At 43.7% G+C, this 24,931-nt stretch overlaps 1 protein-coding gene and 1 long non-coding RNA gene across 4 annotated transcripts; one reads left to right on the top strand and one right to left on the bottom strand.

The window, feature by feature from the left end:
* The first annotated feature begins 989 nt into the window (after positions 1-989).
* LOC134758091 (uncharacterized) lies at positions 990-23,785 on the top strand. 3 transcript variants are annotated; one of them, XR_010132927.1, is made up of 3 exons: positions 990-1,197; positions 18,298-20,942; positions 22,668-23,065. It is a non-coding gene; the product is annotated as an uncharacterized lncRNA (long non-coding RNA). The 3 variants fall into 3 exon arrangements; XR_010132926.1 differs by lacking the exon at positions 990-1,197 and adding exons at positions 13,323-13,723; positions 23,510-23,785 and having other exon boundaries at positions 18,298-22,829; XR_010132925.1 differs by lacking the exon at positions 990-1,197 and adding an exon at positions 13,323-13,723 and having other exon boundaries at positions 18,298-20,849; positions 22,668-23,450.
* On the bottom strand, positions 8,260-13,248 carry NUDT16 (nudix hydrolase 16). Its single transcript, XM_004036315.5, has 3 exons — positions 13,063-13,248; positions 12,690-12,959; positions 8,260-11,843 (listed from the first exon to the last, which is right to left on the bottom strand). The coding sequence occupies exons 1-3, from the start codon at positions 13,198-13,200 to the stop codon at positions 11,664-11,666; spliced, it is 588 nt and encodes a 195-aa protein (XP_004036363.3). The 5' UTR covers positions 13,201-13,248; the 3' UTR covers positions 8,260-11,663.
* Positions 23,786-24,931: the final 1,146 nt, after the last annotated feature.

The following is a 24,931-nucleotide window of genomic DNA, read 5'->3' as shown; positions in this document are numbered from 1 at the left end:
CTCTCTCTCTCTCTCTCCACACAGATATACACTCATATAGATAGAGATATATATACTACTATATATGTATGATATATATATGATAGCATGAAACAGGAACAATATTACTTCTCAACTCACCAATGTTATCTTTAAAAGCTCCATGTAGCTAATACATAAAGATATTTATTCTAGTATTGAGCACTATTGAAAAAAATATGAATATTCTACAGTTTTTTTAAAGATAGACCTTCACACTAAGAAGATGAATGATAAAATTTCAGGTATCAGCCAATAGGTGGGAGAGGGTCTGAGGAGTGTCTCTAGGAACCAATAAAACCTTATTACATGGTAATCGATAAGAATTAAGTTCCAAACTTCAACATGTACCTTAGGTAAATTTATCTGTTCTGTACCCATCATTTGAATGTAATGGTAGTAAGTTGCTAGGATGGTAATAAGTTGCTGAGATACCTCCAAGCAGCCTTACAAGTTTACTTTGTTAAACTATGTCCTATGAATTAAGAATTATTAAGTGTTTTGATTGGATGAGGTGAGAAGTGTTTATTTGCATTATGAGGAAACCAAAGAGTGCCCTTTGAGATTTGTCCAATCCCTTCATTTGTTTTACAGATTACATTGTTAAAATAAATATTTATTGAGCACATTCTGTGTGTCAGGCACTGTGCTAAATAATGGGAAATACAGGATACCCTTGAGAGGTTCACAGAAGACAGGGAGACCAAGAACCAGTAAGGTTAGGGAAGTTGCCCAAGGTCATAGGACCTTGTAAAAGAGACTTGAATCTTAGTCCAGTGCTGTTTGCCACAATGTGAGAAAACTCTTTGACAAAAGTTAATATAAATTAATATTCAAAATGAACTTCTATGTGGAGGCTTCTTTAGCTTCCATAAGAGCCAAGACTTCTCATGAAGCATGTGTTCAATAAGCATTTTACTGAGTGCTTATTGAGTTTACTTCATAAGAAACATACCATATGCTGGGGAAATAAAGTCGTGTTCTAGTAGGGCCAAAAGCAATTTAAACACAGAATCCTGGGCAATGACATATGTACTATTGTAGAGTCATACTCTGGTTGCCACGGTAGCCCAGAAGAGAGGGGGCGAAAGCTGCCCTAAAGGGATTATGAGTTTTGAAGGACAAGTCAGACATTACACGGGCTCTTGACAAGTGGGACATTCCAGGAATGAACAGCATGTGAGTTGCACTTAATGTGATTAATGTTACTAAAAAGAGGATTGACATTTTCTCAGTAGTGTCTGAGAGCAAGATGCCTGATACCTATGGAGACCATGTGTCCAGTTTCAAACATTCAGCTTCTTTGTCCTAAAAATTGGAAGTACCGTGGCAGACCACAGATCTGAGTTTGGGAAATGAGGTATTAAAGCCAATATTTGAGGCAGATCTTTAGGTAGAAAGTGTTGGATTCTCAGATAGGGGATGGGCCTACACATCATTGACATTTCTGACTTCTCACCTCTCAGACATCACTGCATTCCATGGGCTCTTTCTTAGAAGTCACTTAAGACTTCACCTGCCTCCGAGGTGAAAATGAGGCTTATCTCCTGTGTTTCGCCCACTCTGAGACATCATTGATTGCAACGTGCATTAATATTTTAGGTACCATTAAGAAAGAAAACTACTGCCATGGAGCCATAACATGATGTTTTCTTGCCTATTAAAAGGTATTTTTAAAATTTTCTGCACATTAAGAAAGATCTTTCAGACTAATTTAGACATGAGCTTTTATTATAGATCACTTTTGTACATACACAGAAAGGAAATATAAGCAAAATAAAATGATTTAGATATCTCTAAAACTTCTACACAGCATCCTTCTCTTTGAACCACTTCAAATTAGGATCATAGGTGTCCGTATCTTTCTATAAAACATCATCCTCTGTGCCATTAAGAGCCATGATTTGCAATGTTTCTTAAGAGCTCCCCACATTCGTCTCTTGGATTTCTTCCCAAGCTGCTGACATTCCTTCTAAAACTTTTAAAGCCGTATGCAGCAAATATCAACTATGTCAAGAACAAAACCTGGCATCAATTGTAAGACTCATTCCTATTTCAGAGATTTTAAAGATGTGTGTCTTAGAATACCTGAAAAAACGGTAAGCCAGACCTGAGGTTTCTTAGAACATTATTACGGCTTTAAAACTTAGAAGAAAAAAAGTCCAGAATCCAGAACTTTCCCTCTGACTTTTTACATGGCACCAACCTGTGTCCATCTGCAGAGGTTTCTAACGTGATTTGGCAGCCTCACGTCTGTCAGGCCCATGTGAGGTGGGAGCAGGATGACAGCTGCAAGTCAAGCACTGGAGCAAGACCTGCTGCCAAGCACTCTGATTTTAATCCTGTCAGTTAGTGCTTGGCTCCATCCGAAATGTATTCAGGGCTGTGACAGTGTTCTCAGACCCAGTGCCTCCTTTTTACAACAAGGATTTCGGCCTGGCAGGGTGGCTCACGCCTGTAATCCCAGCACTTTGGGAGGCCGAGGTGGGTGGGTCACATGGTGGAGAGATTGAGACCATCCTGGCCAACATGGTGAGACCCGTCTCTACTAAAAATACAAAAATTAGCCAGGCGTGGTGGTGGGTGCCTGTAATACCAGCTACTTGGGAGGCTGAGGCAGGAGAATCGCTTGAACCCAGGAGGCGGAGGTTGCAGTGAGCTGAGATTGCACCACTGCACTCCAGCCTGGTGACAAAGCAAGACTCTGTCTCAAAATAAATAAATAATAAAAAATACAATAAGGATTTGGGGACACTGTAGCAGATTGTATCTTCCAAAGATTGCCATAGAATATCTCCTGTCCCACACCATCTTCCAGAACTGTGCTGCTCCTTTATCAAGATTTGGAGCCCAGTCCTCCCACTCCTTGAATTTGTGAGTTTGTGTCTAGTTTGTTACCAATGGAATGTGGGAAAAGTAAAGTTGTGTGACTTATAAGGCTGAGTCAGAAAAGGCCATGCGACTTCCACCTTGCTTGATGGAACATTCATGCTGGAGCCCAGACCTGCCATGTAAGCAGTCTCACTGCCATAAGGTGGCCATGCTGTGAGGAAGCCCAAACAGAAAACATGGAGAGGCCCTGAGATGATCTGAAGAGAGAGAGACTACTGCTCTCAGTTGAGAGACTACTCAAGCTCCCAGCTACTTGAGCTGTCGCCTCCATCTGACTGCAGCCATGAATTGCTGTTATTCTCACCCACTAAATTTGGGGATGGTTTGTTATATGACATTGGTAACAGGAAGACTCCCTTTAAGGAGGGGTGTCACTCCCGTGGAAGACAACTGCCTTAGGGACATTAAATCCTCCATGTGACCACCAAGTACACCAACACCAAGGAAAGGCTTCAGGTTCAGAGGCCAGCGTTTCTCAGCCACTTACACTCACTGGGGTTCGATTACTCTCTCTCCCTCACTTCTTATCCTCTTCATCACCTCTAAGTCCTGGTATAGAACATTTACATAACTTACCGTCTCTTGGATAAATAAGGAATAACTTCAGTTAGTTCTACAAACTGAAAAAAACTCAAACAGATGATAGTTATTTCCCTATTCATTATACCCCAGCTTTCTCGTTTGGGTCTCAGCCCCAGCATCAGGGTCTTCAGGGAAGGTAAGATAGTGAAAAGCTACTTCCGGCCCCACTTCACTCCATCCAAGTGTCCAGGGCTGCCAGGCCTCAATGCATAGGCAGAGCTACGTGTTGTGTGGGGCTTGAATCTTTTACAACTCTGGGAACACTTTTTAAGAAAAAGGAAATCAAAATTAGATATGAAAGGAAAGTGATTTAGAATATAAATTCACAACAAATTACAACTTGAAAAAACTACAAAATCCTACAATCATGAAAAAATCCAGAAAAATAACATAATTAATTAATTACCTAATATGCTCTTATAATATTTTTCTACCTTTTTTTAGTTGCATACTATTTGATTAGTCTTCATATGACAATTTTATGCTATCATTCTACACATGGTGAATTGGAAGTTTATTCAGTTTTCCTCTAGGATGGTAATCAAATTGTGTTTTTAATTACTGATAGTTTAAACAGTTTTTTTTGGTTTAACAACTTGTTATTGGTAACATAATGTAAAGTTTTAAAATTTTTCTCAAATGTTAAAAAAAACTCAAGTTTTTTGTGTTTTTGTTTGTTTTTGTATATGAGCTGTAAGATTAGGAAGAATTTTCCACAGACTAGCTTCTGGCAATATTAATTTCTAGCCTTGTTTCCTTTTTATTATCCTCATAATTCCAGGTTGGATGCCATAGGGCATGCTTCTAACATAACATGGTCTCTGGCCCTGCACCTTTGTGTGAGTTCACCTGGCTTTGTTCTCCCTGCTGTGTGGTGGACATCAGGTGTTTGTGCTATATACTGCCTCCTCCCATACAGATCTTCTTCTCCCCCAGATCTTGATCTGGTGAGACTGGCAATCACAACTCTCCACACTGCTGGCCACAGAGAGAGCAGAGGGCCCAGTCACACTGCATATTCCAGTCAGCACAGGGGATCCATGCGATCACACGGCCCAGAGTCAATCAATGAGCCTCTAATCTGATTTTGATCACTTGGGGCTGGGGAAGAGATCTTCCTTCAACTCCACATATTACCCCAAAATGCTTATTGGGATAGGTCCCTACTTACCCATGAGCCCTTTTTTTTTGTTTTTTTTAGATGTATTAGGGCTGGTTTCTATACACCACAAGAAAAAAATAGTTCCTTTTTATTATTTTTAACTAATCATTTTATGACCATAGAATACATACATATTGTGCAAGATTCGAACAATATAGAAAGGCATAACAGGAATATTTCAGAGTGTCTGTCCCTGTAATTTATTTCTAGTTTTAATACATGTGGTCCAGAACTTGGTATGTGCTTTATTATTTCTTAGAGGGTGATAGAAGACCAGAGGATTTACTGAGGTTATATATATATACACACTGTAAGTTCAGAGGTTCATGTGCAGAATGTGCAGGTTTGTTACATAGGTATACATGTGCCATGGTGGTTTGCTGCACCCATCAGCCTGTCATCTACATTAGGTAGTCCCCCTAATGCTATCCCTCCCCTAGCCCCCCAACCCCCATCAGGCCCCAGTGTGTGATGTTCCCCTGAGGTTTTGTTGTTGTTGTTTGTTTTGAGATAGAGCCTCTCCCTGTCACCCAGGCTGGGGTGCAGTAGCATGATATCGGATCACTGTAACCTTCGCCTCCCAGGTTCAAGCAATTCTCCTGCCTCAGCCTCCTGAGTAGCTGAGATTACAGGTATGCGCCACTATACCCAGCTAGTTTTTTTTTTTTTTTTTTTGTATTTTTAGTAAAGATGGGGTTTCACCATGGTGGCCAGGCTGGTCTCGAACTACTGACCTCAGGTGATCCACATGCCTCGGTGGCATGAGCCATTGTGCTCGGCCTTCTGAGGTTTTATAAGGTCCAATAAACGACTAATTTGCTAAATGTTTCCTGACCCTTTAAAATTATATTCACTGCTTGAAGTTACAGAGCTCAATATTTAAGCAAAGTACATTCATTATATTTTTGACTTTTGTGCTGAGTCTGTTTCGAGTATGAAGACAATAGTATCCCTACATCATAAGATTGTTCTAAGAACTCAATATGTTAATACATGAAAAGAGCTTAGAATAGTGCCTGCCACACAGTAGGCATCCCTAAAATGTTAATTGTCATCAGCATCTTCCTTTTTATTCTTTTTCGATACTACATAGGCATACTTACACCTGACATTTTAACTGTCAAACATTGATTGAAAGTATGTTAGCACTCTCTTAATTAATACTATTTTATTAATTTCTAATAGACTTTGCTGTATATAATCTGAAATTGTTGGTGATTATGTGATTATTGTGGATAATCTCTTGATCAGTTAAAGAATTCTAGTGCCTTTGATATTAATATTATGATGATCTCTTACTTTTTTACTGTAATTCCCTGGCATTCTTTCTCATCTTTTCATATTCAGCCAAAATCATATTGTTTTGGTATGTACTTTGAAATAGTAAAATTTCACGAGTCTTACCATTTTCAGAAATCAAATCCTGCTAATTTCCTCAGCAGAATCACATTTTTATGCTTCTTTCTCCCTCCTCACTACTCACTTTTACTAAAATAAGTGAGAACCTGGGAACTAGCATAAAATCAAATGATTTATTGTTATTCTTTATAAAATAATTATTTATTATGCTCAATATACATATTTCCTTTCAGATGTTAACATATTGTTTGATAGCCATCATTAACACAGTACTTAGCACTAACATTGTACATAATAGGAGCCACTGCCTCACAGCCAGCTCACAAATTTCCTACAGTTTTCCTGTCGATCAGTTATTTACTTTGATTCATTCTGTACATTCGTGAAAAACAACTGTATGGTTTTCCAGTAAAACTGCATGAGTAATATCCATGCTTTTGCACTTAAACGTCAATTTAGATAGACATGCAATTTGTGCTGTAGTAAGTGACCTAATTCTCCTACCTTACAAATTTCCTTCACACAAAAAACAGCCTGATGCTTTTTAGTTTTATCTTTTTGTTCCCCTGAACATAGTGAGTACTGTCCACTTCTGGTGTAGTATCTTGAGTTTAGGGAAGTTTTCTTCCTGTTTCCTCTAAAATGTTGTTCCTGTTACATGTGTTCTGTTAGTATTTTCCTTCTATCACTTAACAAGACTCTGGATTCTCATTGTCTGATCTCTGTATCTATGATATTCTCTTTGGCCATTTTCCTTGTTTTGCACTTTTTCTCTGGGTTCTAGGGGATTTTCTTAAGCCTGGTCTCCATATCAGAGGTAGATTTTCCTGGAGCTGATGATGCTCTTGCTGTTTCTAGGGTAATGTTAAGCTCTCTAACAGAGAGATCCCTCTCCTTACATTCTTTCTTGGTGTTGCCAGCTGTTCCTGCATGTCTTATCTTTTCTCTCACCTCCTTTCAGAGTCCCTGCTCTCCTTAAATGCCCTGAGTAAATACCACTTCTACTCCTTGGAATGAATCTTCCAGAGCATGGTCTTTATCACGTGCATCTGGTGCTCACATCCTCTTCTATTTAACAGACCTATGTTACTTGCTGTTTACTTAAATCAATTAGGGGCAATTCTGCTCTTTTGGTTTCAAACAATTGGGGTCATTCACCTGTTCTCCCTTCCTTGTTTACCTGGCCTTTCCCTACATCCACAACCTAGGACTAGTGCTGGATAATAGGATGTTGTAAACCCATCAGTTCTGTCTTCTAGAGACCTGAAGAAGGTGGGAGGACTGGGACTGTAGGTGAGGGTCTTGGCTGAGTCCAGGAGCTTTCTATACTTGTTGAAAACCCCATCCAGGGGTTGTTATCCTGAGTGGAAAGAGGGAATCCTCTGCCCCCGCATCACCTGGGAATGCCTGTGGTGGGTACGTACCCATGGTGAGGGCACAGGCAGCAGCTCCAATCTGCATCTGTGCATCAGGATGAGCAGCACTTTGGTGAAAATGCTAGACACACAAACTCCCTCCATCTGGGAGCTGTTGGTGAGGAGCTTCCTTTTCTTGTTTTATGTCCTTCCCAAAGTCCCTTTGCTATTCTTGCTTTTCGAGTGTAAGAAGGGTTCCTTTGCAAGATTTCATCTCTGCCCAGCTGGCCCCTGTAGACTACCTCTACCCCTAAAGGGAACATAGCCCCTGTAGACTACCTCTACCCCTAAAGGGAGCCTCATTTGCCCAAGCCAGAAGGGAAGTGGGGAGAAGGCACATGGTTTCTCTTTGTGGGGGCCCTAAGTCCATGGGGGTTTCCCATTTTTCCTTTTTCCTCTGCCCTGCCCATACTCCTCTTCCTCAGAATTGAACATGTTGTAAATAAAATCCCCTACCTGGCTCTTCTATACTTCTCTGATAAGGGCCAAGGTCCAGCATCTTTTACTTTGGTTCAAATTCTGATGCCATCCAATGATTTGTTTACAGACTAAACTTTTTCCTCTAGTTTTGACTCTCTGACACCCGTTTATGATTCTATTGGAGATAAAGGTTTCAAAAACATTTCTGTGCAACAAACTGAAACTCATATAGGAAACATGCCTTCCCTCTTCTCTTCCCCTCCCCTTGTCTGTTTCACTGGCCGGCTCCCGGCTCTAAGGGTTCCGGTAACTAGGAAAGGAGGAAGTCACTGTTGCCTCAAATGTTCCAGCCCACAGCAGCAGCTTTGCCATATGCCAGGTGACCACAGAGGACTTTGTCTCAGGACAGGGTGGGGCTCAAAGTGTTTTTATTCTGCACCAGCAGAAAAGTGCAATGCTGAGAAGTGGGAACATCTTGCTGATTATGCTGAGAAAGGCAGAAATACGTGTTTGTGGAGAGGCGGCTGGGCCACTCACCTTGCAAGAAATAAAATATGCTGTGAAGCAGGAAAGTACATAGCATCCTGTACTTTCATACCGCTCAATGCATCTCTGCAAGCTTATCCCAAGTGCTGCCTCATCTGATCTCACCACAGGAATCACAGCAACATTTCAGATAAGGAAAAGGAGGTCAAGGGCTTGGGTCAAAGTCACCACAGCAGTTAGTGGGGGTCAAAGATTGCAATGAGCATTTCTCTTCTTCCCGCCCCAGATGATTGGACTTAACAAGGCCAAGGAAAGCTTAAGTGGGTCATCATCCCTGGCTTTCCTTAAACATCAGCAGGGTGGGAATGGCTAACAGGAGGAGAAACACAGAGTGTGAACTTGTATCACCCCCCACCTGCCTACCCAGAGACTGTCTATGTGAGTGAGATGAACACAAACCCCAGTACAGTGAAACACTTTTATGAAGGCTGCCTGAGAGGTAATCTGCTGACTTGGAGAGTATGTTCAAGGGATCATACAGGAAAGTCATGGGCTCTTGCCCACGCAACCATCTCCAGAGACCTAAATAAAAAGCAAATTTAATACAAATAAGTGGACAGATGAGCTGCCCAGTAGGCAGGCACTGAGAGACTGATCAGTGGGATACTCAAGCAGAGTGAGACAGAGCGGAACCTTCCAAGTGGTATTAATGTTGACCTGGATTACATCCCATAATGAGTTCTGGATCCAGAATTACCTGAGGGAAGGGGTCTGTTAGCAGTGCCATAAAGGGTCAGTGGCTCTGATCTCCCAGGCGTCAGGGTCCCTTGCAGAGATGACTGAGAACCAAGTGCACAAAGCACAGATGAAGCTGCTACAGGCTGGAACCCCAGGGGCCACTGGAATGTCCATTTCCTGCAGCCTGCCTATACTGAGGTTTAATCTAGATAACGTTTGACAAAAGGGTCAGGGTAAGATTAGGAGATGATAATTAACCTCTAGGAGTCTACCTCATTGTACAGCTGCTCCCCCACTGGGTACTCCCATTCTTCTAAGACCAAGGGCTGCCAGTGGGAACCACACTGCTCTGCATCAAGCTTCCAGACCACTGCCCACCCTCCCTTCCTCAAAAGGCTCTCACCTGGGAGATGCTATCCTGTCATGCCTGCTTTCCCCTCTGGCAGGTGCCACTGGCCTTGTGGCCACTCCTCTTGTTCACCAAGGATGCTGACTCCTAGGTCACACCATTCTCCTCGACATCTGTCGGTTTCTTGCTTCAGCACCCATGTGGAGGCTCACCCTGCCCTCCAGCCTCGCCAACCCTAGATTTCACTTCTTAAGGCTCCTCCCTGGCTCTGGCCAGCAACCCCAGGTCATACCCTCTATTTTGCCTTTACCTGAGATTGCTCCACCTCTCAATTTCCAAAGCACTCCTGTCTGGCTCAAATATACCTCCCTGCCCAACCCCTCACCATGCTGGAGTTTCTATCTTGTCAAGACCTCTAATTTCCTAATCCCTCCCTAGTCACCTCCTGTTTTCAATTCCAGTTTCTTGGTCAGATTAAACCTTAGACTGCACATTTCATCACTACAATTTCTCCTGTGTGTGTCTTCTGAACTGACCCATCTTTCTCTCAACTCCTTTTACTTCCCTGGCAAAACCCCAACACTGCATTAAGTGTACCTATCCCAGCTCCTGAATCCTGATGAGGGGAATACAGGTGTGTGCAGAGCCCCACTCAACACACACACACCTGAGTGCCCAGCATCCTACTCTAAACTGACCATCTCAGAGCTCAGCCTTGCCCTGCCCTTCTGCTGTTGCCTTAATCAACCTGTTTTCCAACACCTAGGAAAACATCTAGTTCATACCTTCTGAGAACACAGTCCACCCACATCTAGCTGATAGTCTCACTTCATTTCACAAAGAAGAGATTCAAACTCCTTCATCATTTCCCCATTAATTTAGTCATCCTAATCTTCTATACTTGCCCCTTTCTGTTTTATTGAGCCCTATGAGGCTGCAGGACTGTGTCTCTTCCTACAAAGGTCCCATCCCTCCTCCTTTCTCATGGACTCTGCTCCTTCAGGGGTCCTCCTCTTCGTGCCCCTCCCATCTCTCTCATCACACCATCTTGACTGTTGCCATCAATATTGGCATGCTATACCTCCCATCTTAAACATGCCTTGACTCCATAGCTCTCTATTATTAACCTGAGCCCCTTGAAGGCCAACTTCTCACACGTTCTACTCCCCAACTTTCCATTCACTCAACCAATACAGCCTGCCTTCCACACCACCCTTCCTGAAACTGCTGCCATCATAGTCATCAAACACTTCATGTTACTGAATTCAATGGACAGTTTTGCCTCTGTTTTAGTGAAACCCTCACAAGCACTCTGCATAGTCCACTTTCTGTCTTCTTTAACGTGCCTGGTTCCCTCTGCCCAAACTTTTAGGATTGGGCTTCCTCAGGGCCTTGTCCTGAGCCCTCTTCTTTTTCTCTCTCCATGGATTACCTCCTCCAGTCTATGTTTTTATACCACCTTTATGTAGATGAAGTGAAGGCAGGGTGGTGCTAGACTGGGGTGGGTCAACTCCCTTCTGATAGTCTCGGAGTCTCAGGCATCCCAAAGATGAAAGCTCTAGAGGAGAGACACCAGTCCTCACAGGTCTCATGTCCAAGCTCAGTCCAAGGAGACCTAGCCACTTCCTTACCCTTCCTGCTCAGTTTCAGAAGAAAAGGATTGGGGATTGGTTGGGCTGCTCTCCCACCTTTTAAGAGCCAACTGCTTTGGTCACCACTCAAGACAAGAGCAAGTCTATTTTCAGGAAGCACAGGGGGCGCTCTGTTTCTCTATCCTCCCTAACAAATAGGCTGGGCTAGACCCTGGAGGGCAGCCATGGAGGAGTGTGGGAAGGATTCACCCTTGCTTCAGAAGCTCCTTGCAATCAGGGACCAGGCTAGGGTGACAAATGCCACTTCAAGGTTAAACTGGACATGACCAGGGGAAGGTGTCAGGCTGTGTGTTGTTACAGATTGTATATTTGCATGCCTGGGGGTTACCAGGCTGCACGCCGTATAAACAGGGAGGAGGCAGGCTCTGAGAACCTGCCAGGGTGCCTGGGATGAGCTGTGACTTTTTGCCCCTGATGCCATAAGTTGGAGGGTCCTCTGCTCAAAACATATGGTACACACTTCTCCTTCTTTTCATCTGGTATCATGTATCATCTCTCAGATCCAATAAGAAAACACTCCCACGTCCTTCCCTCCCTCCCTAGTACCAAGGTCCTCATCTCAGTTTTCATGGGCCCATGGAGGGCTGCCTCTAGTGATGAGCTGGAATCTTAAGGCCTGAAATAGAGCCAGACTGCAGCAGTCCCAAGTCCTGGAGAGCTTCAAGTAACTGCTCCCGCGCAGAGCCAATAAAGGAATTCTCCAGGAAGGTAGGCAGGCCTCCTACACCATCCCGCAGGGTATACAGGGGCACTCGCACCAGGCCCAGCACCTGTAAAAGGAAGGAGACAGGAGACACTAGGGCCCCAGGTGGCTCATTCCCTTAACTCCATCCTTTCTCCAGCAGATCAGGCCTCACCCCTTAATACTCCAGCAGAACCAGGCCCAAGGCTCACACCTCACTAAAGCCTCGTGGCCCAACCTTCTGCAGGAAAATGACCCAAAACATATTATCTAGCTGTATCAATTAATCTTTCCCACATCTGCTTCTAAACCTCTAGTGGCTACTGCCTCAAAGATGTATTCATACCCTTTCACCAGTGGTTGTCAAAATGTGGTCCTCAGATTATTTGCATCAGCATTATTTGCGAACTTTTGAAAACTACAAATTCTCAGGTTTCCTCTCCCCCCGCCCCACCACCAATGCAGGAATGCTGAGAGAAATCGCTATTTTAATAAGACGCCCCGATGATTCTGCTACCTGCCAAATTTTGAGAACCACCTTCATACATAATCTATCTACTAGCCCTGCCTGAAATATCAGGGCCACATCTCCTACACAAGAAAAGCAAACCCCAAGAATAAAACCTAGGTTGCCACACCTAGATAATGTGATAATCTATCACACTGTCAATAGGGAACAGCAGAGAGACATGGATGAGTGTGTTCTAGAAAGGATCTCTCCTGGTAAAGGGTGGGAAAGACCTTTACAGAAAGCCCAGGTTGGAGTACTAATTCAAAGTATAGATGACCACGATCCCAACTCCACCAAGAAAACTGGGGAGAGGGCAAGGTCAGAGGGGCAAAGACTTTTTCTCCAGGGATGCTTTCTTGGGGGAGAGAAAGCTTTGGGAGAAGAGGAAATTGGGAAAGGGACAGAGTCCCAGGCTGGTCCCACCTCCAGCCCGTGGTCCTTGGCGCGTGTTGCGCCGGCCTCCACAGCCAACAGCTCCTCGAGCGTCAGACGCTTGGCATAGAAGTGGGCCACAACGCGTGGCCCTGACCCGACGTGGGAGCTGCGGTAGTCAGTGCGCTCCACGCGGAAAGCGGCAGCCGCTTCGCCCAGCTCCTCGCGCAGCTCGCGGTTCAGCCCGTCCTCTAGGCTTCTGTCCTGCGTGTCCACGAATCCGCCGGGGAAGCCCAGGCGTCCATCGAAGCGCATCTGCATCTGCGGGAGGGGGAAGCGGGGATTGGCAGGGGCGCCCCAGAGGAGACCACCAGAGAGGGTGCGGGGCTCAGGCAGAAAGTGGCCGGGCGCGCCCCCTTCTCACCAGTATGGCGTAGCGCAGCGGGATGCGGCCGAAGAGCATCCCAGGGTCCGGCGCGTAGAGGAGAGCGTGGCACGCATGACGCCAGCCCGACCCCAGCGCCAGGGCCTCGCCTAGCTCCAGCCTGCGGGCTCCGGCCATGGCCGGACACTGCTCCTCTGCTGTCCCGAAGGCCCAATGGGCAGAGAGGCGGGTCTCACCTCGGACCAATCCGAGCCTGGGCGGTGCTACAAGGCCCAATCCCTGCAGGGATAAGGGGAGGAACCTAGGCGCCTTAGGGCGGGGCGCCGCGACGGGTGCGGGAGGCAGCTAATCAGGGCGGGGCTTGCAGACCGGGTTGAAGTCCAGGGCCCAGGAACCCTAGGGAAACCGAAAGCAGCCTCTGGGTTGGGCCTGCGGTGGGGCGGGGCTAGAGGTGTGGCCGCGCCCTAAACCTGGAGCAAGGCCGGTACCTAAAGGCTCCTGGGAGCCAAAAGAGCAAGTGAGGGAACTAGCTTTGGTTGGGTTCGGTGGTACACAAAGCACAAGGCCTGGGTTGGGGTTAGGAGGAAATGAGACTTACGGCGGGTCGGGGCTGAAGATGTGGCAGCGCCCTGAACCTGGAGAAAGGCTGGTACGTAAACGCCTGCGTCGCAGTCTGGAGTCAGCTGGAGTGTCCCGGCAGGTGAGGAAGAGCTGGGGCGCTCAGTTGAGTGCTGGGAGCCAAAGAAGTAATAACTACCTTTGGTTGGGTGTGGTGGTACACAAAGCACAAGGCCTGGGTGGGGGTTAGGAGGAAATGAGGCAGGGTTGGCCTCAGACACCAAGGCCTATCCTAGGGAAATGGGGATGGACAGGCGCCATGGTCTGACAACTATCTTGAGTGGTGAAATTGAGGGGACTTGGTGACTGAGTGAATGGGGAAGAGGGAGCGCTGGGCTAGTGGTGGTTCCGAGTTTCCTGGATGTGGTGTCATTTTCTGAGAGGGGGAGAGTAGGAGAAGGGTGAGCAGTGATAAGTGTAGTTCTAAGGACTTGGGGCGGCCATAGGCAGTGGGCAGCTGATCGTGGGGGTCTGACGCACAGGAAGTGGCACACAGAGAAGTCACAGGGCAGTGAGATTTTCAGGGGAAGGGTGGGGGTGGAAGGAGCTGTGAGTGAAATCCTGTGGCACAGGACTGGGAGTGAGGAGGAGTGAGAGATAGAAGAAGCCTCCTAGGCTTTCTAGTCTTTCCCTCAAACACCCTCAGACCTCTGAGCTATGAAGGAGGGTGGGTTACTCTACCACAAGGGCAGAGGTCTACTCAGGGCCTGATGCTGAGATGCAGGATCCCTCCCTCCAGGCCAGGCCTTCTCCACCCTGCAGAGCGCCCCTACACCAGGTGTCGATATTGATTACGCAATAGAAAGCAGGAGGCAGCTCCTTGAGGGGGGCTGGGCATAAAGTCACAGCCTGTAAGTGACAGCATGTGGTGGGAAAGAGTCCGGACCCACCCAGAAACAGGTTTGTGCCCTTAACAAGTCACTTAACTCTCTCAGATCCCAGCAGCTCATCTGTTAAGTGGAGATGATACCAACCTATTGGGAAGTTGAGATATGTAAGGCACTTAGAACAGTGCCAGGCAGAAAGTAAATGTAGCCATTCTTGGAGTTGAGGGTTGGGGCACAGTGCTGTCTTACGTTGAGGACCCAGGGCTGGGCACATACCTATAATCCCAGCACTGTGAGAGGCGAGGTGAGAGGATCATTCAAGGTCATGAATTTGAGACCACTCTGGGCAACATAGCGAGACCCCGTCTCTACAAAAAATAATAATAATAAATAAAGACCCAAGTGTTGGAACTGAGCTGCACTCATCATGCTCCAGTGTTTGAAGGAGGGATGAGCTATATGACATCATCTTTCCTAGCTTAGTCTTCTGCGTTGTGGGGCAGGGATATTATCTAATAACATGAAGCAACTGCATTAAAGTGATGAGTCTGTAGGTGTGACACAATTGTCATTGGCCTGCTAGAGTTCCAGGGGGTTTGGAAATAGCCCTGCTTTAACATTAGAGTCACCTCGTAAAAAGCTTCTAAAAATTTTTTAAAAGCTGCCACTTTTTCCTACCACAGACCAGTTGAATCAGAATGTATGGGGTCCTACAGGGACATATGCGGTTTTTAAAATATGTTTTAGGTAACTAATAACCAGGGTGGAGAACCAGGGCCTTCCCCCTTCCACTAGCATTCCAAAGGCGACTTGGTTTTTCTCCTAGATAGGCTACCTTTAATGATTTAGGATCAAACATGCCCTTTCCAGATCTTCAGGCTGTTCTTTCTTTCCTGGTTACTTGAGACTTTAAAGATGGACTTTTAAAGATGACTTCAAAGATTTCAAAGGCAACATGAAAAACTGTAAAACCAAGGCAACAGCTGTACGAGTTTTCATGATTTTGGAGACCAGAGCTTTTTCTAGATGAATATGATGAATATGGAAATGCTTTAGAGCCCCCATCCTTGCCATCCCTTTCAAATCCTTCTCTGCCTCTGCCCCACCCCCACCAACCATCCCCCATTCCACTATCCTAAGGCAGAATGCCCAGGACTCAAGGCTGCAGGTAGAGGGCTGAGCCATGTACCTAAAGAGCTGTTCCAAGTTCATAATGGTACCTGGAACCAAAAATAACTCTGTGGTCAGCCTGGGAAGATTCTAGAAAACCAATCTATTATTTTAAAAATAATAATGAAAAGAACTAAGCATTTATCCTGCCTTTTTTATATGAGCTCTTCCTCAGGGCCACCAAATAGTTAATGAGAGGAAATTTATTTCACAAGGTATTCCAGGTAATCAAAGAGGAAGGACAGAGCCAATCAAAATTTTAACATTTGTTAAACTTTAAAGAATTAATGGAATCTAGGGAATGATCATCATTGGTTGCTAACATCATGAATAGACAGTTGTTATACACATTGTGATAAAAGAGCACACTACCTCCTTTGGATTATCTCTGCCAAAATATTGAACTGTCATCTTGATCTAACAATTTATAAGAAATTCAAAGGAATACCTATTTAAAATATTAGGAAGAGACTAGAATGATCTATGTAGTAATAGATTAGAGTTTGAAACATCAGTATGAATTCATTTTTAGCTTGATGTAGATATGGCTATATATATACACACATACATACATGCACACACACATGTATACATACCAAGGTTAGTGTGCACACATATTTCCTTCCTCTGTCAGCTGAGTGGGCTTAGAAGCAATGATATTCCAGTAGCAACAAACACACCAACTGCCACATTTTGGTTTCTAATACCATTTTCCATAAAAGGAATCAAAGCCCTTTGGAGAAATGGCTGATTCTAACATTGGGCCAGGAAATATGCAACATGGATAAAAATAAGCCTAAAGCATCTTGTGATGCCAGAAATTAAGGAAGTTCACCAAATAAAAAAGGACAAAAATCGATATTGATGGAGGTATGTCAAAGAAACAGAGACACAGGGACCAGCTGAAAAAGTTCCTAGTGGCCAAATCTGAAAGAATTTGATCAACAAAATAAGTAGTATTGGATTATAACTTGAAGTATCAAATAAATATCTACAGGCCCATACTGATAATACAAATAAATAATGAAAATTTGTTAGTAAATAAATGGAGGAGAAGAGAAAAATATCCTGTGCAGAAGAACTGGAAATAATTCACGTAGCTACTCTGCCCTCAAGGACATGGAGCATAGCTCCCCACTCCTTGTGGGTTGTGAATAATGACTTCCTTCCAAAGAGTACAGTATGAAAACAGGAGAAGAAAGGAGCAACTTTGTGGAGAAACCTGACAAACACTACCTTGATCACATGATCAAGGTCAAAATCATCATTGACAAGTCATGTTGGTAGAATGCACCCTTAATATGAAGTAATGAAAACGGTACTTTTGTTTGTGGTTTTCCCTGAAAAAGATATAATCCCTCTCTAACCATGAGAAAAGCACCAAGCAAATCCCAGTGAAGGGACATTCTACACAATACCCGAGCAGTAAGCCTCAAAATTGTTATTGTCTTAGTCCATTAGGGCTGCTGGAACAAAATACCACAGATTGGGTGGCTTAGAAACAACAAATACTTGATTTCTCCCAGTTCTGGGGCCTGAGAAGTACAAGATCCGGGTACTGGTACATTGGGTGCCTACTGAGGGTCCACTTCTGGGTTCATAGAAGATAGTCTTGTGCTGAAACCTCATGTGTGAGAAGGGGTGAGGGAGCTCTCTAGAGTCTCTTTTATAAAGTCACTAATTTCAGTCATGAGAGCTCTGTCCTCATGACCTAATAACTTTTCAAAGTCCCTACTTCCAAATACCAACACAATTGGAGTTAGGATTTCAACATAAGAATTTGAGAAGAAAAATATTCAGTCTATAGCAATCATGAAGTATAATGAAAGTCTGAGAAATTCTCACAAGAAAGATGAGCCTAAGAAGACATAACATGACTAAATGGAATGTGGTATCCTGGAGAAGAAAAAGGACATTAGAGAAAAACTAAGGAAATCTGAATAAAGCATAGATTTTGGTTGACGATACTGTATCAAAATTGATTTATTATTATAAGAAATGTTTTATAATAATGTAGATGTTAATTATAGGGTAAAGTAGGTAGAGTGTATGGGAACTCTGTACTATTTTTATAAATTTTCTGTATATGTAAAACTTCTAAAAAAATAGTTTTGTTTTAAATCAGGAGAATACAAACAGTGAAATATAAACTGAACAAAAATTTAAAGGAAAAATGACCTGATTTATTTAATAAATAAATTACAAAGGGAAAAAAGGCGTGGTGGCAGAATCTATACATTAAGAGATTGAGGAAACATATCAATTGAAGCAGTTGGTTTATTTGATTCCTAATTTGTCCAAACAAACTTAGTGATCATTGTTTGAGGTGCTAATAGTATGGTGGCTGTTTTATTAGGGTTCTTTATCTGTTAGAGATACATACTAAAACATTTGTGAATGACATGATAAATATAATTCAATGAAGGGGCAGAGGCTGAAGTTATAGTAAAATTGGCCATGAATTGATAATTTGTGAAGCTGGGCGATGATGGGTCTATTAAGGACTTATGTTATTCTGCTTACTTTTACTTTTATATAGCTTGATGTTTCCATAGTAAAAAGTTAAAAATAAAAAGATCTTTGGCATCTCATGAAGTAAAGGTAAAAGGTGTCATTTACATTTGAATAAAACTTTGCATTTCACAAAATTCTTTCACAGATGGAATCCCTTTGGTCAAGGAGAGGGAGAGAGAGGTAAGGGTCTGGTCTTACTTTTTAAGCAGGAAGAAGACTACAAACCACCATCTACCATCTGCCAGGTAATTTTAAACCAGTCCACTTAATCCCCATCAGATTTTCCAGATGCTTTGAATGCAGAGCTAAGGTTGAGAACCACTGATTTAGACAAATATACTATGGGGGAAGGGGAAGAAGGTTCCACCCGCAGAGAGCAACCAGCTAGAGCCATTTGGGGCTTATCACAAAAGACTTCTTGTCAGGGAAATTCACCTATTGAGAGACATTTTGGTTGTTTCCAATTCTGGGCCATTGAAAAGAATGCTAATAAGCAAAGCCCCTCTTCTGCTATGAAACTAACAGTGGGCAGATATTCCCTCTCTGGCCCTTGGGTAACTGAAAGGAGGCTTATGACCAAAGCACAGCCAGTGAGATGCTCCTGCTCAGGATGTTGATTTTGGAGAAGTGACACAAGGTATATGATCAGAGTTAAGGGTTCAGTAGGCCAGTAATGAGTGCCAGTGGTGTTGGTTCCAGTAGCACAATGGTAAGTATCCAGTTTAGAAGGCTCGGATGGCAGCATCCTAACCCACTATCCCTAGCGAGATGCTGGCTGTGCCTCACCAACCCTCATCCCTGCCTCATCCTTGTTCTCCAGCTTCCCATTAAAACTGTGAGCTTCCTAATACCTTTCCAATAAATTAAATTTTGTCATAAATATACCATAATCCATTTCTATTGTTTGTTTGTTTCTTTCTTTTTTTTTTTCTTTTTTTTTTGAGGCAGAGTCTTGCTCTGTCACCCAGGCTGGAGTGCAATGGCACAATCTCGGCTCATGGCAGCCTCCACTTCCCAGGTTCAAGCAATTCTCCTGCCTCAGCCTCCCGACTAGCTGGAATTACAGGTGCATGCCACCATGCCCAGCTAATTTTTGTATTTTTAGTAGAGATGGGGTTTTGCCATGTTGGCCAGGATGGTCTCGAACTCCAGACCTCAAGTGATCCGGCTGCCTTGGCCTCTCAAAGTGCTAAGATTACAGGCGTGAGACACCGCACCCAACGATTTCTATTATTTCTATCCAAGAACATTGATGAGTATATGAGGACAAAAATACTAATCAAAAAGTCACATACAAATGTATGATTTGAAATGGCAATAAGTGACTTGAAGAAAAGGTACATGGGTGAAATTAATCTGGTTTGGAAGGTCAAAGTATAAAGAATGCTTCCCTTAGGAAATGACACTAAAACTGAGACAGACTCAAAGTTAATGAGGTAAAACATGTGGAGGGGTGGAGCGGTGGGAGGGTGATGGGTAGTAACAAGGGGAAAGAAGAGTGGGAAATGCAGCGCCAGTAGCCTGAGATCAAAATGGCTTTCTTAGCTCTGGTTGGTTTGGAGGGTAAGAAACTAAAGAGGAGGTGATTGAAATGCAGGTGACACATCTCAATGGAATATTATGATCCTTGTGGAGACTGCATAGTACCATGGAGCAAGTATTATGGTTGAAGATAGTAGACCTGTAGTTCATACACCAAAGAATTAAGGAATCACGCATGCCTATTGGAACAAGAGGGTAGGTAGGTAGAATACCTGGCCTTGTTTTTCCCCCTGCGGCGGACATCAGGCGTTTGTGCTATATACTGCCTCCTCCCTTAGAGAACTGCTGCTTCCCCAAATCTTGATCTGGTGGGATTGCCAACCACAGCTCTCCACTCCCCTAGCCACAATGAGGGCAGAGGATCCAGGCCTGACCAGTCAGACCGCATATTCCAATCAGCACAGGGCAATCCATGTGAGCACATGGCTCAGACTCAGGCAGGCAGGCTCTGCTCTGATTTTGTTCATTTCAGGCTGGAGAAGAGATCTTTCCTCAACTCCACAAATTACCCCAGTATTCTTCCTGGGATGGATCCTTGCCCACCCATGAATCCTTTTTTGTTTTGCTTTTTGATTTATTAGGGCTACTTTCTGTATACATATAAGGAAAAATCTTTTTACTTTTTAACTGTTGTTTTATGACCATAGAATACATACATATTGTATAAGATTCAAACAATAAGAAAACACATAAAGAAGACCATTTCAGAGTTTCTATCCCTGTCACATATTTCTAGTTTGACTACATGAGGTAGTCTAGAACAATGTGATCTATGATTTCTGAGAGGGACTAGAAGATTCGAGAAGATTTGCTGAGGTTTGATAAGGTCCAATATATGACTAATTTGGTAAATGCTTCCTGAGCCTGTAAAGATATATTCTCTGAAGTTCCAGAGTGCAATATTTATCTGTTAGGCAAAGTATATCAATTACATTTTTGGCCTTTGTGCTGGGTCTATTTGGAGTATAGAGATAATAGTATCCCTATATCATAAGGTTATCCTAAGGACTAAATATGTTAATACATGAAAATAACTTATAATAGAGCCTACCACACAGTAAATATCCCCCAAATGTTAATTGTTTTCATCATCATCGTCATTTTTATTCTCTTTAGATCCAGATATGCATACTTAGAAGCTGACATTTTGGCCAGGTACGGTGGCTTACGCCTGTAATCCCAGCACTTTGGGAGGCTGAGGCAGGTGGATCATGAGGTCGGGAGATCGAGACCATCCTGGCTAACATGGTGAAACCCTGTTTCTACTAAAAATACAAAAAAATTAGCCGGGTGCGGTGGTGGGTGCCTGTGGTCCCAGCTACTCGGGAGGCTGAGGCAGGAGAATCGCTTGAACCTGGGAGGCAGAGGTTGCAGTGAGCGGAGATCGCACCACTGCACTCCAGCTAGGCAACAGAGTGAGATTCCATCTCAAAAAAAAAAAAAAAAAAAAGCTGACATTTTATCTGTCAAGCACCAAAGGAAGTGTGTTTGCACTCCTCAATCTATTTTATTAATTTCATCCTACATTTGCAGATCATGCTATATATAATCTGAAGTTGGTGGTAATTATATGATCATTGTAGATAATCTAGTCAATTAAAGAATTCTAATGCATTTGACATTCAATTTTGATATTAATATTATGATGATTTCTTACCTTTGACTGTAATTCCCTGACATTCTTTCCCATTCTTTCATATTCAGCAGAATCTATTGCTTTGGTATGTCCCTTAAAGTAGTAAAATTTCACAAAGACTCTTATCATCTTCAAAAACTAAATCATGCTACTCATCCCCTCAGCATAATTAGCACATTTTTATTCTTCTTCCCCATACTCCCTTTTATCTAATTTTCATGGAATGACCTAGAATTGTGGGGCTATCATGTTAATCAAATTATTTTTTATATTACATACATTTCCAGGTATTGGTAACATATTGATAGCCATAACACAGTAACTTAGCATTAAATTTGTATATAATAGGACCCACTGCCTCACAACCAGCTCACAGATTTCTTACACAATTTTCCTGATCAGTTAGTTACTTTGATTCATTTTGTGCATTCCTGAAAAACACCTGTATGGTTTTCCAGTAAATCCAAGTATATCCATGCTATTGCACATCAATTTAGATAGACATGCAGTTTGTGCTGTAGTAAGTGGCCTAATTCTCCTACCTTACAAATGTTTTTCAATGAAAAACATTCTGAAGTTGTTTTTTAGTTTTTCTCTTTTTGTTCCCCTGAACATAGTGAGTACTGCCCACTTCTGGTGCAGTATCTTTTGAGTTTAGGAAACTTTTCTTCTTGTTTCCTCTAAAATGTTGTTCCTGTTACATGTGTTCTGTTAATATTTTTCTTCCATCACTTAACAAGACTCTGGATTCTCATTGTCTGATCTCTACATCTACGATATTTTCTTTAGCCATTTTCCTTGTTTTGCACTTTTTCTCTGGGTTCTAGGGGATTTTCTTAAGCCTGGTCCCCACATCAGAGGTAGATTTTCCTGGGGCTGATGATGCTCTTGCTGTTTCTAGGGTAACGTTAGTTCTCTAACAGAGAGATCCCTCTCCTTAAATCCTTTCTTGGTGTTGCCAGCTGTTCCTGCATGTCCTATCTTTTCTTTCACCTCATTCCAGAGTCTGTGCTCTCCTTAAATGCCCTGAGCAAATACTGCTTCTACTCCTTGGAATGGATCTTCCGGAGCATGGTCTTTATCACGTGCATCTGGTGCTCACATACTCTTCCATTTTGTAGTATTTCTGGAACAGACCTATTAATATTACTTGGTGTTTACTTAATCAGAGGCAATTATTCTGCTCTTTTGCTCTCAAACCATTGGGGTCATTCACCTGTTCTCCCCTCCCTGTTTACCTGGCTTTTCCCTACATCCACAGCCTGGAATTACAGGATGTTGTAATAACAGGATGCTGGATAACGGGATGTTGTAAACCCATTGGTTCTGTTTTTCAGATACCTGAAGAAGGTGAGAGGACTGGGACTGTGGGTGAGAGTCCTGTTTGGGATTTGTTTATCCAGGAGCTTTTTATACTTGTTGAAAACCCCACCCAGGGGTTGTCATCCTGAATGAAACGAGGGTATCCTCTTCCACCATATCAGCTGAGAATGCCCATGGTGAGTTCCTAGGTGGGGAGACAGGGGTGCAGCTCAGGTTTAAATCAGGATAGCAGCACTTTCATGAAAAGCCTAGGCACACAGACTCCCTTCATCAGGGAGCTGTTGGTGTGGAGCTTCCTTTTCCTGTTTCATGTCCTTCCCAAAGTCCCACTGCTATTCTTGCTTTTGGAGTGTGAGTGCTGCCTGTGAAAAGACTTCTTCTCTGCCCAGCTGGCCCCTGCAGACTGCCTCCAGCCCTAAAGGGAGCATGAACTGCCTCATTTGCCCAAGTCAGAAGGGAAGCGGGGAAGCAGGGAGAAAGCACATGGTTTCTCTTTGCTGGGGCCTTAAGTCCATGAGGGAGTTTCCCATTTTACATTTTTCCTCTGCCCTGCCCATACTCCTCTTCCTCAGAACTGAACAGGTTTTAAATAGAATCCCCCAACCTGAGTTCTTCTGCACTTCTCTGTCTGATAAGGGCCAAGGTCCAGCATTTTTACTCTGGCCCAAATTCTGATGCCATCTAATGATTTGCTTACAGACTAAATTTTTCCCCCATTTTTGACTCCCCCACACCCGTTTGTGCTTCCATTAGAGATAAAGGATTTCAAAACATTTCTGTGAAATAAACTGAAACTGAAACATGGCTTCCCTCTTCTCTTCCCCTCCCTTTGTATGTTTCACTGGCCGGCTCTGAGCGTCCGGGTAACTGGGGAAGGAGGAAGTCACTGTTGCCTCAAATGTTCCAGCCGAGAAGTAGCAGCTTTGCCATATGCTGGGTGACTTTGTCTCAGGACAGTGTGGGGCCAAAGTGTTTATTCTGCACCAGCAGCTAGCAGACTCAAGGGAAAAGTGCAATGCTGAGAAGTGGGAACATCTTGCTAATTACAATGAGAAAGGCAGAAATATGTGTTTGCGGGGAGGCAGCCGGGCCACTCACCTTCCAAGAAACAAAATGTGCTATGAAGCAGGAAGCACACACGGCATCCTGTACTTTCATATGGCTGGATGCATCTCTTCAAGCTTATCCCAAGTGCTGCCTCTCTAACCTCACCACACGAATCACAGCAACATTGCAGATAAGGAAATGGAGGTCAAGGGCTTGGCTCAAAGTCACCACAGCAGTTAGTGGGGGTCAAAGATTGCAATGAGCATTTCTCTTCTTCCCGCCCCAGATGATTGGACTTAACAAGGCCAAGGAAAGCTTAAGTGGGTCCTGATCCTTGGCTTTCCTTAAACCTCAGCAGGGAATGAGTAAGAGGAGAAGTATAGAGTTTGAGCTTCTATCGCCCACTGCCTGCCTACCCAGGGACTGTAAGGTCTAGGTGGTGAGATGAACTCAAAACTGACAACAATTAAACACTTTTATGAAAGCTACCTGAGAAGAAATCTACTGACTTGGAAGTTACGTTCAAGGGATCATACAGGAAAGTCATGGGCTCCTCAGCCATCTCCAGACACCTAAATAAAAAGCAAATTTAATAAAAGGGACTGATCACTGGGATACTCAAGCAGAGTAAGACTGAGTGCTGTAAAGGAACCTTCCAAATGGTATTAACGTTGACCTGGATTACATCCAGAATGAGTTCTGGGTCCAGAATGAGTTCTGGGTCCAGAATTGCCTAGGACCGGATCCTCAGGGAAGGGATCTATTAGCAGTGTCATCAATGGTGAGTGACTCTGATCTCCCAGTCTTCAGGGTCCCTTGCAGAGATGACTGAGAGCCAAGTGCACAAAGCACAGATGAAGCTGCTGCAGGCTGGGACCCCGGGAGCCACTGGAATGTCCATTTCCTGCAGCCTGCCTATACTGAGGTTTAATCTAGATAACGTTTGACAAAGGGGTCATGGTGACATTAAGGAGAAGAAGGTAATTTACCCCACCAGGAGTCTATCTATCTACCTAATCTGTACAGCTGTTCCCCCACCAGCCACTCCCATTTTTCCAAGACCAAGGGCTGCCAGTGGGAACCACATTGCTCTGCATTTAGTTTCCAGACCACTGCTTACCCTCCCTTCCTCAAAAGGCCCTTGCCTGGAAGGCACTATCCTGTCATGCTTGTTTTCCCCTCTGGCAGGTGCCACTGGCCTTGTGGTTCACCAAGGACACTGGCTTCTAGG

This window comes from Gorilla gorilla, chromosome 2 (genome assembly GCF_029281585.2).
Source record: "Gorilla gorilla gorilla isolate KB3781 chromosome 2, NHGRI_mGorGor1-v2.1_pri, whole genome shotgun sequence".
In the NCBI taxonomy this organism is placed as follows: Eukaryota; Metazoa; Chordata; class Mammalia; order Primates; family Hominidae; genus Gorilla; species Gorilla gorilla.
Note: the sequence above shows the minus strand (reverse complement) of the source record. Positions and strands in the feature narration are given on the sequence as shown.